This window comes from Camarhynchus parvulus, chromosome 7 (assembly GCF_901933205.1).
Source record: "Camarhynchus parvulus chromosome 7, STF_HiC, whole genome shotgun sequence".
Lineage (NCBI taxonomy): Eukaryota > Metazoa > Chordata > Aves > Passeriformes > Thraupidae > Camarhynchus > Camarhynchus parvulus.
Genome location: NC_044577.1, coordinates 15642234 through 15654731, shown reverse-complemented (window position 1 = coordinate 15654731; position 12498 = coordinate 15642234). Strand labels below are relative to the sequence as shown.

At 37.2% G+C, this 12498-nt stretch overlaps 1 protein-coding gene across 1 annotated transcript in view; it reads left to right on the top strand.

Moving 5' to 3' along the window:
* AGPS (alkylglycerone phosphate synthase) overlaps window positions 1-11989 on the top strand; it is a 48683-nt gene extending 36694 nt beyond the window's left edge. Inside the window, 4 exon segments of the mRNA XM_030952052.1 lie at window positions 1579-1668; window positions 2067-2166; window positions 3853-3910; window positions 10992-11989. Of these exon segments, the coding sequence (XP_030807912.1) occupies window positions 1579-1668; window positions 2067-2166; window positions 3853-3910; window positions 10992-11113 (370 nt within the window). The 3' untranslated portion in view covers window positions 11114-11989.
* The last annotated feature ends 509 nt before the right edge of the window (window positions 11990-12498 follow it).

Sequence of the window (12498 nt, the reverse complement as noted above, 5' to 3'; positions counted from 1 at the left end):
TTCAGTAATATTTCATCTTAGGTTACCTTACTGTAACAAATTTAGGGTTTGAAATTGCCCTGTTTAGGAGGACATTGGTGACAGTCATTGCAGTGGGGGATGAGCAACCATGTGTATGGGATCAGCAGTGAATTTCAAAGGGATTAGTCTGTAGTGAAGATGAAAAAAATCAATTATATTTAAGTAAGTTTTTTTTCTTTTTCCAGCAATGTAGGGAAGTACTGAAAAGGTAACTTTTGCCCAAGATTGAGATCTTTTACCTAAGGGTATTTTATCTATTAGCTATGGTTGAGAAACATTTGACCACAACAGAGTTTAATATACAAAATCATTTTGGATGCTCCAGTCCATTTGGTAAGCCTGAAATCTCTTAAATAGGATCTAAAGTGATTTGAATCAAAGCTTTACAGCATTCAATGCAGGTCTGATGACTTAAGCTGGCAACCCTATACCCTTGCTATTGAATTTAGTGGCAATTGTAAATTCCAGCCCCTGTTTGAAAATTGGTACAGTGTCCTAAGAGTGTAGAAGAAATTTGAGGACAATTTTAAAATGGAAGTGCTCTTCATTTTACTTTAGCTTTATAGATTTTGAAGAATGCTAACTTCTTAGTCACCAGTTTTCTGCCTCTCCCTTGTTTCAGAAGACAATGAGTTTTTACTTAAGAAAGTATTTAAAATTGTCCTCGCCAAAGCAAATGCTTTGAAAACCTTTTTTTTACTTTGATTTATAAGGACCATGTAACTTTTCATAAAGTGATTAACTTGTCCTTGACAGGTAGCAGATACTTGAAAAAATATTTACCTGACTTTCTTATTCAGTAAATGGTTAAATTCTCTTATGTTCTGTGAATCTTTAATATAGTTCTAAATCTGTGTAAAACACCAAAATCTGCATTATAGTTCTGCTCTGCAGACCTTTGTGGGAGAATGTGTAACTGAAGAAATGGTAACTTGAAAAACAGTGATTTCTTTTGGTTGCTCTAGCAATTTGTTTGCAACTGGGTCTGTCTAGAAGAACCAAAAAAAAAAAAAAAAAAAAGGGCAGAACAAGTATGGTTTCCAACAAGGTCTAATAGCTCTTTGCCACATTAGAATTATAGCGTTTCAAGTTGGCAGAGTAGTGCCCAGCTGAAGGATCTGCAGGTTTGGCCTTGTAGCAGCACAAAGGTATGGTGTTAGTACAGTTTGCCAGACCTTTTGAGTTCTCAGGATTTCTTCTGTATTTGTTAACTACTTTGCCAAAACTTTGAGGCTGTTTTGCTAAGAAAGTAAAGACATACAGTAGTAGGTAGTCTCCTTATTTTTTTAAACACTGTTGACACCTATTCCTTATGAAGAAGAGCTTTTAGGTTCTCTGTCTCAGAGTAAACTTGCTATACAGAAGTGCAGAAAAAGCAGTGGAGTCTTGATGAGAACTGTTCTTAGAACAAAGGCTAAGCTAGTTAACAGTGATTTTAGAAGGTACTCTTATGTTGTATTAGATTATGCTTTTTAAAAAGGTTGTGAAGTTCTTTTTTTAGAAGCTATATAAAATCAAATACTGAAATTTTATATATTAATGTGTTTCCTGTTACAGGGTTTTGGACCTTTGTAGAAATGTAAAGGAAAGGATAGTACGAGAATGCAAAGAAAAGGGTGTTCAGTTTGCTCCTCTTTCCACCTGTAGGTAAGCCATGCAATAACAGAAATAATTTTTCTTGAATCTTTTTTCAGTAAGAGATCTGGTGATGATATTACAAATACCAGTAGCCTTGACCTTCCTCTTGAATCTGCAAGTGGATTACATGAAGGAATGGGAAGTTCAAGGGATTAGTAGCACTTGCTTATGCTTTAAACTCTTGCTTATATGGACAAGAGTCAATTGTAATGACTTACGAGCCTCAACTTTCGAAGTCATAGCATTGAGTCACTCATGGATTAGGAGCAAAAAGGATGAAGAAATTAAAAAAAAAAGATGCTGTCCCTTTGAATAAGATAGGAAGTAATCTTAAGAATTTTATGCTGTCAAATAGTGGTTGGCTTAATATCATAAAGCTTTGTTTGTAATGCAGTTCTCTTCAACAGGGTGACACAGACTTACGATGCAGGTGCATGTGTCTACTTCTACTTTGCCTTTAACTACAGAGGAATTAGTGATCCTATTCATGTCTATGAACAAATTGAGGTAATGTATAAAGAAACAGTAGTTAAAGGGGGGAAAACTGATGACCTGTATTTTGTGCTGAACCTATTGGCCAAGCTTACTGAATTTTGCAGGAAAGATCTGAAAAGTCTGTTTGTAAAGCTTTGATCATTATCAGTAATAAGAGGTACATGTTAATAGTTCATCAAGTAGAGAAAAGGCTATCAGGGGACGGTTTTAGATATCAGTACATCGATAGTTCTGAGTAAAGTATAGAAGAGCTTGACCTGGAGTTTCTTGGATGGCAGAAGCTTCAAACCTCAAACCCCAAATCCATGGGAAACTAGTCTTCCTTAGTTCCATTATTTACAAAACTACTTCTCCTGCTTAATACTCAGTCTGTAAAATGCATGGTAAAAAAATGCACTTATTAATAGTGCTGCATGTAGAGAATAAGGAATGGTACTGTTTCATGCCTTTTCAGTTAGGCTGAGATTAAGCATTGGTCTAAGTCCAATCTGTTAGACGAGTTGTAAGCTGCTTCAGCAATGGCCAAGCAGCTCTGCCATACTTCTGCTGTAACACTTGGCTGATGAAACACTGAACATACCTAGTTAGGTGAAACAAATATCCTTGTTGGCTTCAAGATGCAATTCTTAGAAGGACTATGGCCAAACTGCTTTCTGTCCTACCTTCTGGTTCCTAGCTCAAACATCAGCACCAGAAAATTGCTAATAGGACTGTAGATAAATAGTATTTATAACTGGGATATCATTCTTCTCATGCTTATTCTTTAGAAATTTCTCTTTAATTTGGCAAGTGGATGCAAAGTTTTATCTACAAGTTCAGAGGCTTCCATGCTGTTGCATATAGGGCACTGAAGAATGTAATACTTGAGTATTTATTTAATGAAACTTACTTATACTTAGATATTTCTTTTATTGGAATTAGTTTGTGTGATGACCTGAGTGCACATTTTCCATTGTAGTAACTAAATTTAACCTAACAAAGTGAGTTTGCTGACCAAGTATATGTACTCTATGGCAGACTGAAAAAAAAATCTCTTAATTGCACAGCTGCAGTTATATATGTTATTCCTAAAACAGTACACTCTTTAGAAAAAAAAATCATGTAGTGCTTGGGCTTAGAAAAGCTTTTGTTATTTACGCCTTCTAAGCTCTCTAATTATTCAGAAGTGAATGGCAAAGAAGATTCTACAGCTTGAACATTCTTAACATAAAAAACTGAATTTTGTTTTCTGCCACAAACTGCACCCATGAAAAGGCTGTCTTTTGTAAAGGACCTCACTGCCTCAACCACGATCTTGGAGATCTGGGTTGAGCTCTGATCTGAATAAGGATCTTGACTTGCTCTGACAAGCCTGTTTTCAGACTTCTTTTTGAGACTTAATCATCTTCCAAATGTGCATCCCAGCCACTGGATATTTAAGTTTTGGCAGCGGGAAAGTGATCCAGAATATTCTATTCTTGAGTAGTACATTTGTTACAAGAGATGCCATTTGAAATGTCATAGCTTGGATGTTTATTTAGAAGACTCTTACTTACCTTTATCTGCAGGCTTGAACTATAATGTTTACCTATATAATGTACCCTGATTACTTCAGAAAGTTTTCATACACCTGTGTGTATAAGTGCAATAGCAAGCATGTCATGAATTCCAAAAGTCTTGTGCAAGCTGTTGAATAAATACCATTTCTTTCAAATTTAGAGGGCTGCTAGAGAAGAAATACTGGCCAATGGAGGAAGTCTTTCACATCACCATGGAGGTAATGTTCTCAGTCTAATGTTAGTCTCTTTGATACTGCTAAATACTCATGAGTACATAAAATAGTTTGTAGTAGAATTATGAAAAATATTTCATGGCATTACTGAAATTACTGGAGGAGGGTTGAGGGGGGAGGAGATCTCCTGGCGTTTTATCTAGAAACTTCCCACTCTTTTTCCAGTTTGATCAGTTTGTCTTAAACAACTTTTACTGATCCTTGTGTAGAAATATATTCAGTTACAAAGACTTCAAATGTGATTTTCACAGTTGTAAGACAATTTTCTGTCCCTGGTGGCTTTGTGAATGCTGTTTGCCCAAATTCCAGAGCACTTAGGCCAAGTGTCTGAATAAAAGAGCCAGTGACTTTGAACTGGACTGTGTTGCAATCTACCATTTGTTGCACAATTGTTGTTATGTAAGTATTGACTTTACTGGCCTGCTGTCTAATAAGTTCTAGTTACCTAGTTTCCTCTCTTGGAGTTTGGGGATTACTTGTCCTGTGTTACTAGCATCTCCACAAGGTATTTTATGCTTTAATATTAAGAACTAATGTCATGTATAAGCAATACTTCCTATACCTGGTGCTTTATATATGCTTTTCCCACATACATGGAATTTGATTGCATGCATCCTATATAATGTTATAACCTTGGATGTCAGGAAGACTTGTTGTGATGTCAGTGTGATTTGTGCAGCTACCTTCTTGAAAGTGATTATTTTCATATATTTCTTCTCTCTGCTCTCTTGGGGCATTGCCTGGTCACAGATACAAGAGCAAAGAAGAAGTGTAATGGTTTAAAACTAGAGAAAAAATTTGTGATTCAAAAATCACTGTGTGGGGGACAAAAACTAAAGGGCAGAAGCTGTGCTTTAAAACATATCAGTTATTTCCTAAATTTGAAGGGAGCTTAAACTTGTAACTAGGGCTGTTTTCAGGCATCTTGCTTTGTGATGGACACTGAAATGGACTCTGCTTTAGCAGTATCAGGATATTGAGGGATGTGTAGGTAAAAACATGAGTGAAAAGGTTTCAGTAGTTTTTCTTTGATATGCTGTTATGGTCCTCCGATTAGATCTTGAACATGGTGGTATAGTGGACCTGTCAATTCTCACACACTGGATGTGGGATTACCCCCTTGATGTACTCTCATGCCTTCCCTGCTGTGGCACTCTGTTTTACTGTGACTGGTATTTCATCCAACTCACATGCAGCTGGAGCTTGACACACATTTGGATGTATTTGCCCTCACCATGTAAAACCTTGCTTACCACGTGTTAAACAAGAAAAAAGAATTATATAGCATTTTCAAACCCTTGCATGCTTGAACCTTGTGACTCCACAGCTCTGAAAACTGGGTTTCTGTTTGACTTTGTATGCTCCTGCTGTATGCATGATTGCCTCTGATACTGATATATATTTTCCACTTTGAATGGTTTTGGCTGGCAGTTCATTGTGTTTAATATTCAAGATTAATTTTTTTCCAGTGCTTAGTAGATGTGGTGCTGAAAATTAGCCTAATATTGTCAGTTTTATTTACTGACCTTCAAGCCTTGTAACTCTTAGCACTGACTGGTCTATTGTGTAAGGTAAAAGAAAATACTGGTGCAATTTCCTTTGGTGTTTGTCTTGTAATTGTGATTAATAACAGTTGTTTTCACTATCTGGAAACAGACAGGCTGATTTGTCTGCCTACAATCACACTGTGATAAATGGAGCTATTTTAACTCTGGGTTTGTGTATCAAAGAAAACAGATGTAGTCTGGGACTTGAGGCTATAGGAAATACAAAGTCTGCTTAAGTCAATGTTCATATACTCCTTGAGTGAAGAAATGGTCATATGTGAGAGTTTGGGTTGTATAAATATATAAATTACTTTACATCTGGGGAAGTACCAACTGCAGGTAGGTGCACAGTGAGGACTGAAATAACTTTTAACTTTCTGAAGAGTACCTTCAGAAGGACTTTACTGTGTATAAATCTTCCTTCCCCCACCCCCCATTATAGTTGTCACCCTGTCTTGACTGTGTCCTATGCTCAGAAAGGGACCTTGCACATCTTCAAGTGCAGCTTTGATCCTTCTTTCTGGGCACTGGGATTTAGATTTAGATTTGAGAGTCACGTAAGGTTGCTAGAGAGCCGTAGATAGTGTTTAGAAACTTAGCATTTAAAAAGCAGCATTAAGAATGACAATTTCTTGTAGATACAAGTTTAATTTCAGAAAAATAATTATTCTAATCATTTTTGGCAAGCCCTTAAAACACCCATATGATGTGTCACACTTGATTTTTTCTTTTATCAAACATGCCTTTTTTGTACACTTGAAATAACGTGCTGAGGAGGCGCCAGTAGGTATGACTGGTGTATAAATACAACCATAACCTTTTTGGGGTACACCATCAGAAAGGGAGAAGGTTGGATTTGTACCTAATACCTGATCCCTTTCATATCACCAAGCTAAGGACCCATGTAAAACTAAGCAGTGTAAAAAGTAATGATACATTGCTTCCCTTTGAGGCACTGTTTTAACTACAATTGGTTGCTTAAGGAAACAATTATCAGGTTGTGGGGTTGAGGAAAATAGCCCCATTTAGCCACTTAACATAGTAGAACTAATTTTCTTCTACTTCCTAGACAGCTGATTAGAATAAAGGTTAACCAGGTAGCCTGTGCTGCATAGGTTTAGCTATAGTATCAGTGGCAGTTATGTAGGAAAACAAAAAATAAGAAAAAAACAACACTAAAAACAAAAGCCAAAACCCTAAAGCAAAACAAAGGAAAAAACAAACCTTACACCTTGTTTGCATTCAATTACATATTTGACATTGCAATTCTTTGGCATTAAGAGGCTGTGGCTTATACACTGCAATAATTAACTCAGACAAACTACAGAATCTGAAATTATAAAGTTCTTTTATGAGGGGGAGTTGAACACACTCTTTTCTCTTCTGCACAGGGGAAAAAAATCTTCCCTTCAGTTGAGCATACTAGAGCTTGTTCTACTCATGAGAATGAGTTGAAACTGATACATTTGTTAGACATGGAGTAACCTCATGTGAAATAATACAATAACACAGTTGTATTTTCCTCCTTGGTCTGTTGAAAATCTTAACAGAATAGTTGTCTTCAGTGTCTTTTCAAAAGAAAAAAGGAAAGGACCTCCTGATTCATCACCACCAATCTTGAAAGTATTATTTCAGCTGTTAAGATACCAAGTGAAAATAGGCAAAATGTTATGGTGGTGAGGTGCTAATTATGCAGTAGACTTGGTGTACACTGGTCCAATATCCTCCAGTGCTGCCGTGTTTTACATTCATGCACTGACCTTTCTCAGTACTGCAGAGTTCTCCCTGGAAGAGTTAATAGCATGTTAAGCAGACTGTAAGGGCAGAGAGCTGCTTTCTGGAGGGACAGCTAGCTTCAGGAAGAGCAACAGCTGCATGAGCCTCATCCTTCTTAGGACCTGTCACTGCTGCTCCTGTTGCAAAGCTGTTGTTAAGCAGGAACCAACTCTTCAAGTTGAAAGGGCTGGAGCAGAGGAAGTCCAGAGCCATGTGCAGTGCCATCAGAACCTATTTCCACTGGGACCACACAGTGCTGTAAATCTGTTCTGCATGGGTGTAGAGTAATTCCTGAAATCAATCAGCTACATGAAAATTTTTCTTACAGAACTGTTCATGTGTGCTCTGGTACTTCATATTCCAAAAGTGAGAAAACCAATTACTGCCTGCTTTCTGCTCACTCCGTTTGTAGCCATCCAGATGCATTTTCAAAGATGTGCAAGTGAAAAAGGACAATGGAAAGATGAACTTTTCCAATTAAACCAACATTGAGCAGCATGTATCAGAGCTGGGGAAAAGTTGCTTAGCCAGTTCACATATTTCTCTTTCCTATGTGGACTAGAATGATAGATAAAAACCTAAAAAATAAATAAAGTTGGTGTTGGACTGTCTTTGGAGTTGCTACTGAACAAGCTCCTTGGCTTTCTGATCTGAAGTGCCTTGTGAGAACCCCCCTGCTAAGCTGTGGGGTTTGTGCTCAGTGTAATAGGCTGGGGTTCAGATTGGAGGTTTCTGGCTTCCTAGCAGTGAATGTTTTTAGGCACTATTGGACTGCTCAGCACACCTCAGGAACAGGCCACTTGCCACCTGTAGAACTTGAAGACTGATTCTCTTCTACCTTATCTTGGATGCGTAAGATCACTGAATCACAGAATGGGTAAGGTTGCAAGGGGCCACAGTGGGTCATTTCATCCCATTTCCCTGCTCAGACAGGGCCATCCTAGAGCACCATTGCACAGGGTGGCATCCAGAAGGTTCTTGAATACCTCCACTCCCTCTCTGGACAATCTGTTCCAGTGCTTGGGCGCCTGAACAGTAAAGAAATTATTCCTTATGCTTGGATGGAATTTCTTGTGCCTGTTGCCTCTTGGACTTATGCTTGGCACCACCAAGCAGAGCCTGATTCCATCCCTTTTACAGATGCAAGATTAAGTGTCTTCAGAGGGAGAAGATGCAAGAAGGAAGGGCTGTGTTTGTTTCCAGTTGGGGCACAAGGATTGTGCATGTGATGGCATGTATGACTGAGTGAACAAGTAGTAACTTGCTGTGCTAAGCTACTACAAACACATTGTTAATAATGTTGTTATGTAGCATATAGAATCAGGTGAATTTGGTCTCATTTTTTAATTGTGAAATTAAAATTACCTACTGTAAGTGGTAGATTATTGTGTCTGTTCTGGTTTTGTGCACTGTCTCCTGTCAGTTCTAGATAAATGCCATCATGTAGGGCTAAAACTGAAAAGTCTACTTCCTCTAGGCTAAAAATGGGAAGTTGGTTTTCTGTAGCCTATGGTAAGATCAGGCCTAACTGAGATCTTATTGGTGGGAAGTTAAGGTTTCCTTGAGCACAAAGCTGTTCTTTAGCTAGGCTTAGAGCGGAGGTAGGCAACTTTGTCACTTGGAATTATTTTTATGTTCACACTAACCCCTTTAACTATTATGGCATTTTCTTCCTCTTTTCCTTTTCTCATCCTTGAAGCCATTTGGGTTGTCCCGTGGAGGAGAAGCACCAGAAAATGTATAGTACAACACTAACCTGAAGTGAAACAATATATAAATGACCTTTCTAAGTGCTGCTCTCATTTTCACAGAGCCTTTCTTTCATTTGGTGTGTTTTCCATTTTATCTGATGGACCAGCTTAGAATTAGGAGAGAGTGCTTCAAAGCTTTTTAACTCTAATGTGAAAACTTGAGTAGCTGAAAACTCTACGTATGTTTTATTGACATGAACGCTAGGAGCAGGGAATCAACGTCGCTGTTACCAAGGGGTTAAAATCTTTTTGTTGAGCGTGTTTGTGAAAGACTGCTGGTGACTGTAGTACAGCTTTTTTTGTTTCCAGTTCACTAATCAGATGTATGTTAGATTTATTATTGCAAAAGTATAAACCATAGAAAATTTGACAAGATAGATGTGTAAATTATCACTTTGACAGAACTAATGATGCACTCCAAGCACCTTCTGTTTTCCAGCACTTGGTGAGCGACTTCATTAAATATGCAACGACTGTTTGGTGCTGCTCAGACGGTAGTTCAGTTCCTTGTGGAATTGCATTATTACTGGAGGTGTAAAAGAGGCAGGCATGCTAGCTGTTGGGCATCCTGCTGTGATTCTAATGTGCTCCATCTTGTTGGAGCAGTTGTTTGCAGTCTTTTCAGGACAATTACATCCATAACCACAGAACACATTCACTGAAACTATATTACAGATAACAGTTGAGAATAGTAATGACTGTTCTTCGGTTGCTTGTGTAAGACCCAGTGTGAGTGACTTAAGGGGATGGTCAAGCCACATCCACAATTCAGGTGTTTTGTAGCAGTATTAAACTTTTAACAGATTGAATTTGACCACGTCAGTGTGCTCAGACAGTCACATTGTAGTGACAGTATATTCATAGATGGAGATTCTTTCCTGAGCTGGGGCTGCAGAATACAGCCAGGGTTTCATACCACATGACAAATTCTTTTTGTCCTTCAGTTGTGATCTTTGATCTTGACACACATGCTGCTAATAGTCATTTTCTAGCAAACTGCAAATTTCATTCTGTCTCACATTATTTGCTTTTTCTATTGGCATTGTGACTGGCTCGTATTCCTTAAGGTATAAACAAATATACTCTGTTCTCCAGAGGTGTCCCTGTAATTTATTATTCTGATGACAATTTGATGGTTACCTTGAAACAGGGCACAAAAGATAGCTTGAATTTAGCTTCATATACTCTTAAAGCTTCCATCTCTCAAACCTTTACTGTATCTTTTCTTACTGACAAATGGATTGTGTTTCGGGCTGGCAAGTTTAATGCTAAAGTGTGTTCAATGAAAAAAAATGTCCTCAGTTTTGAATGATCTGTTAATCAGAGTTGATGATTTGGTTAATTAGCATGTGAACACTTGACCATTTAACAGGACTATTGTGAGAATTTAGTGAAATGAATTCTTAGAAGATTGTTTCAGCTTTGTTTGTATTTGGTGTATTTTGTGAATAGCCATTTTTACATGCAAAACAAAGCTCTTGTGTAATACCACTGAGCAATTACCAGCCAGCATAGAAGTTTTTAAATTAAATATTAAGCCTTCTTCATATAAACATTTTTTTGCTATTTAAACCAATACTGCTTTAAGCTTGATTATTGAGTTATGTTTTCACTTTAAAGTAATCAAAAAATGTGGGGTTCTGCTTTTTAGTAATCTCCTCTACAGTTTACAACTTAAAATTAGTTTGTGGCTTTTTAAAACTTACTACTGATTCCTTGTCTTAATAGAACATGTGATTTCAGCCTAAGCTTCATCTAAATTTCATAGTTTCTAAAGAAAGTAGACAGTGTGGAACACAGTCTTCCTCTGGGAGTATGCTGAGCTTAATGAGCTTGATAGTCTGGTGGGCTCAATAAATCAAATAAAGCAAAACATTTCTCATGTTTGAATAAAAGCATTTATCACACAGTGTTTATTCATTCATGGTCACAAGATTGATTGGCTCCTAGAATCCTGCCATATATTGAAACACTTTGTTTTTGTTTTTCCAGTAGGCAAATTGCGGAAGCGCTGGATGAAGGAGAGCATCTCTGATGTTGGCTTGGGAATGCTGAGATCTGTTAAAGAATATGTGGACCCCAATAACATCTTTGGAAACAAAAATCTTTTATAAAGCCCTGCACAAATGATGTACTAAAAATTAAAAATTACTGTTGAAATTCTTCCACTTTCATTGTATTGATATCCCAGTAATCAAATATAACATAGACTAAACTTTCAAAACTAGTAACTTACATTGATTTTTGCTATTCCCTTCCCCCTTCCCCCAATAAAGTGTAAACATCACTGTTAATGTTTATGGACTTTTACTTAACAATGTTCCAGCCTACTGGGCACAAAGTACTAACCAGGAAATGCAAATCTGGGTTTCCAAGTTGGGCTAGGCAGCACAGCTGACAGTATATTCAGTGCTGGATGCTGCCAGATGTTTGTGACTTAAAGCATCCCCCGCCCGGAGGACAAAGACTGACAACAGTGTTTTCGACAGATGCAGCTGCACAGCCCAGCCTCTTGCTAAAGGAAAGCTGCTGAGACAGATGAGAGAACACCAAGGAGTACCTCCCTGTGCTGCATTAAGTATGTAACAGACTTGTAACCACCAAATACTTAAGAGTATAAATATAGGCTTTCATCAAAACAGACAGCGTAAGTCAAACTACTAAAAATTCAGTAGTCTCTTACTGTAATACTACTGGAAAATCTTACACAATTGAGCTGTTCTGAGTTGTATTTGCATTGCTGGGATAATCTTAAATTAATTGTAGGTCAGTCACTAAGTTTTGTACAATGGACATTTCTCACTGTATGTTGAAAACAGGTTTCTAACAAAATTTTGTGTTCATCTGTACTTCAGTCCTAGTGTGTATGGGTTTTGTTCCTGTTGTTTGTTTTGCACAGATGCAAAATATCTTTTTCAGTTACTCAGATGAAACTGCCCAGCACTGTCTTTTGAAACAGTCACAACAGTTTAATAAAACACTTAAATGGACAACCTACTGTCATCCTGGAAGTGAGATTTCCCATTTAAGTTTTGTACAGTTTCCTATGGCCTTTATGAATCATTTATTTACTTCACAAGTAGCCACAATTTTAATTGCCCATTGAACTTTATGAAAATGAAATATTTTCTTGATCAGTATCATGTGAGAGTAAGCATTTTTACATTGAAACTTGAATCGTAATCAGTAAAATAAACAAAATATTTGTCAATACTCATGATCCATTTTTAAGGTGGGTTCTTTCTTAAAGCAAATTATCCAACTTTTTGATAATTAATGTATATGCATAAGATAGAAAAAATACAGACTATCCTTTGAGACTGTCTCTAGTCAACTGCTTCACAGCTCTGTAGTGTCAGTTTGGACACCTTTTGTATTGGTAGTGCCCTTAATGAGAAAATTATAAATTGCATTTTTGTTTTTAAACTATTTTAGAATATTCTCTAATTAACTTTCAGTTTTGGTAATATACCAAAAAGAATATAAAATGCTTGAAAAG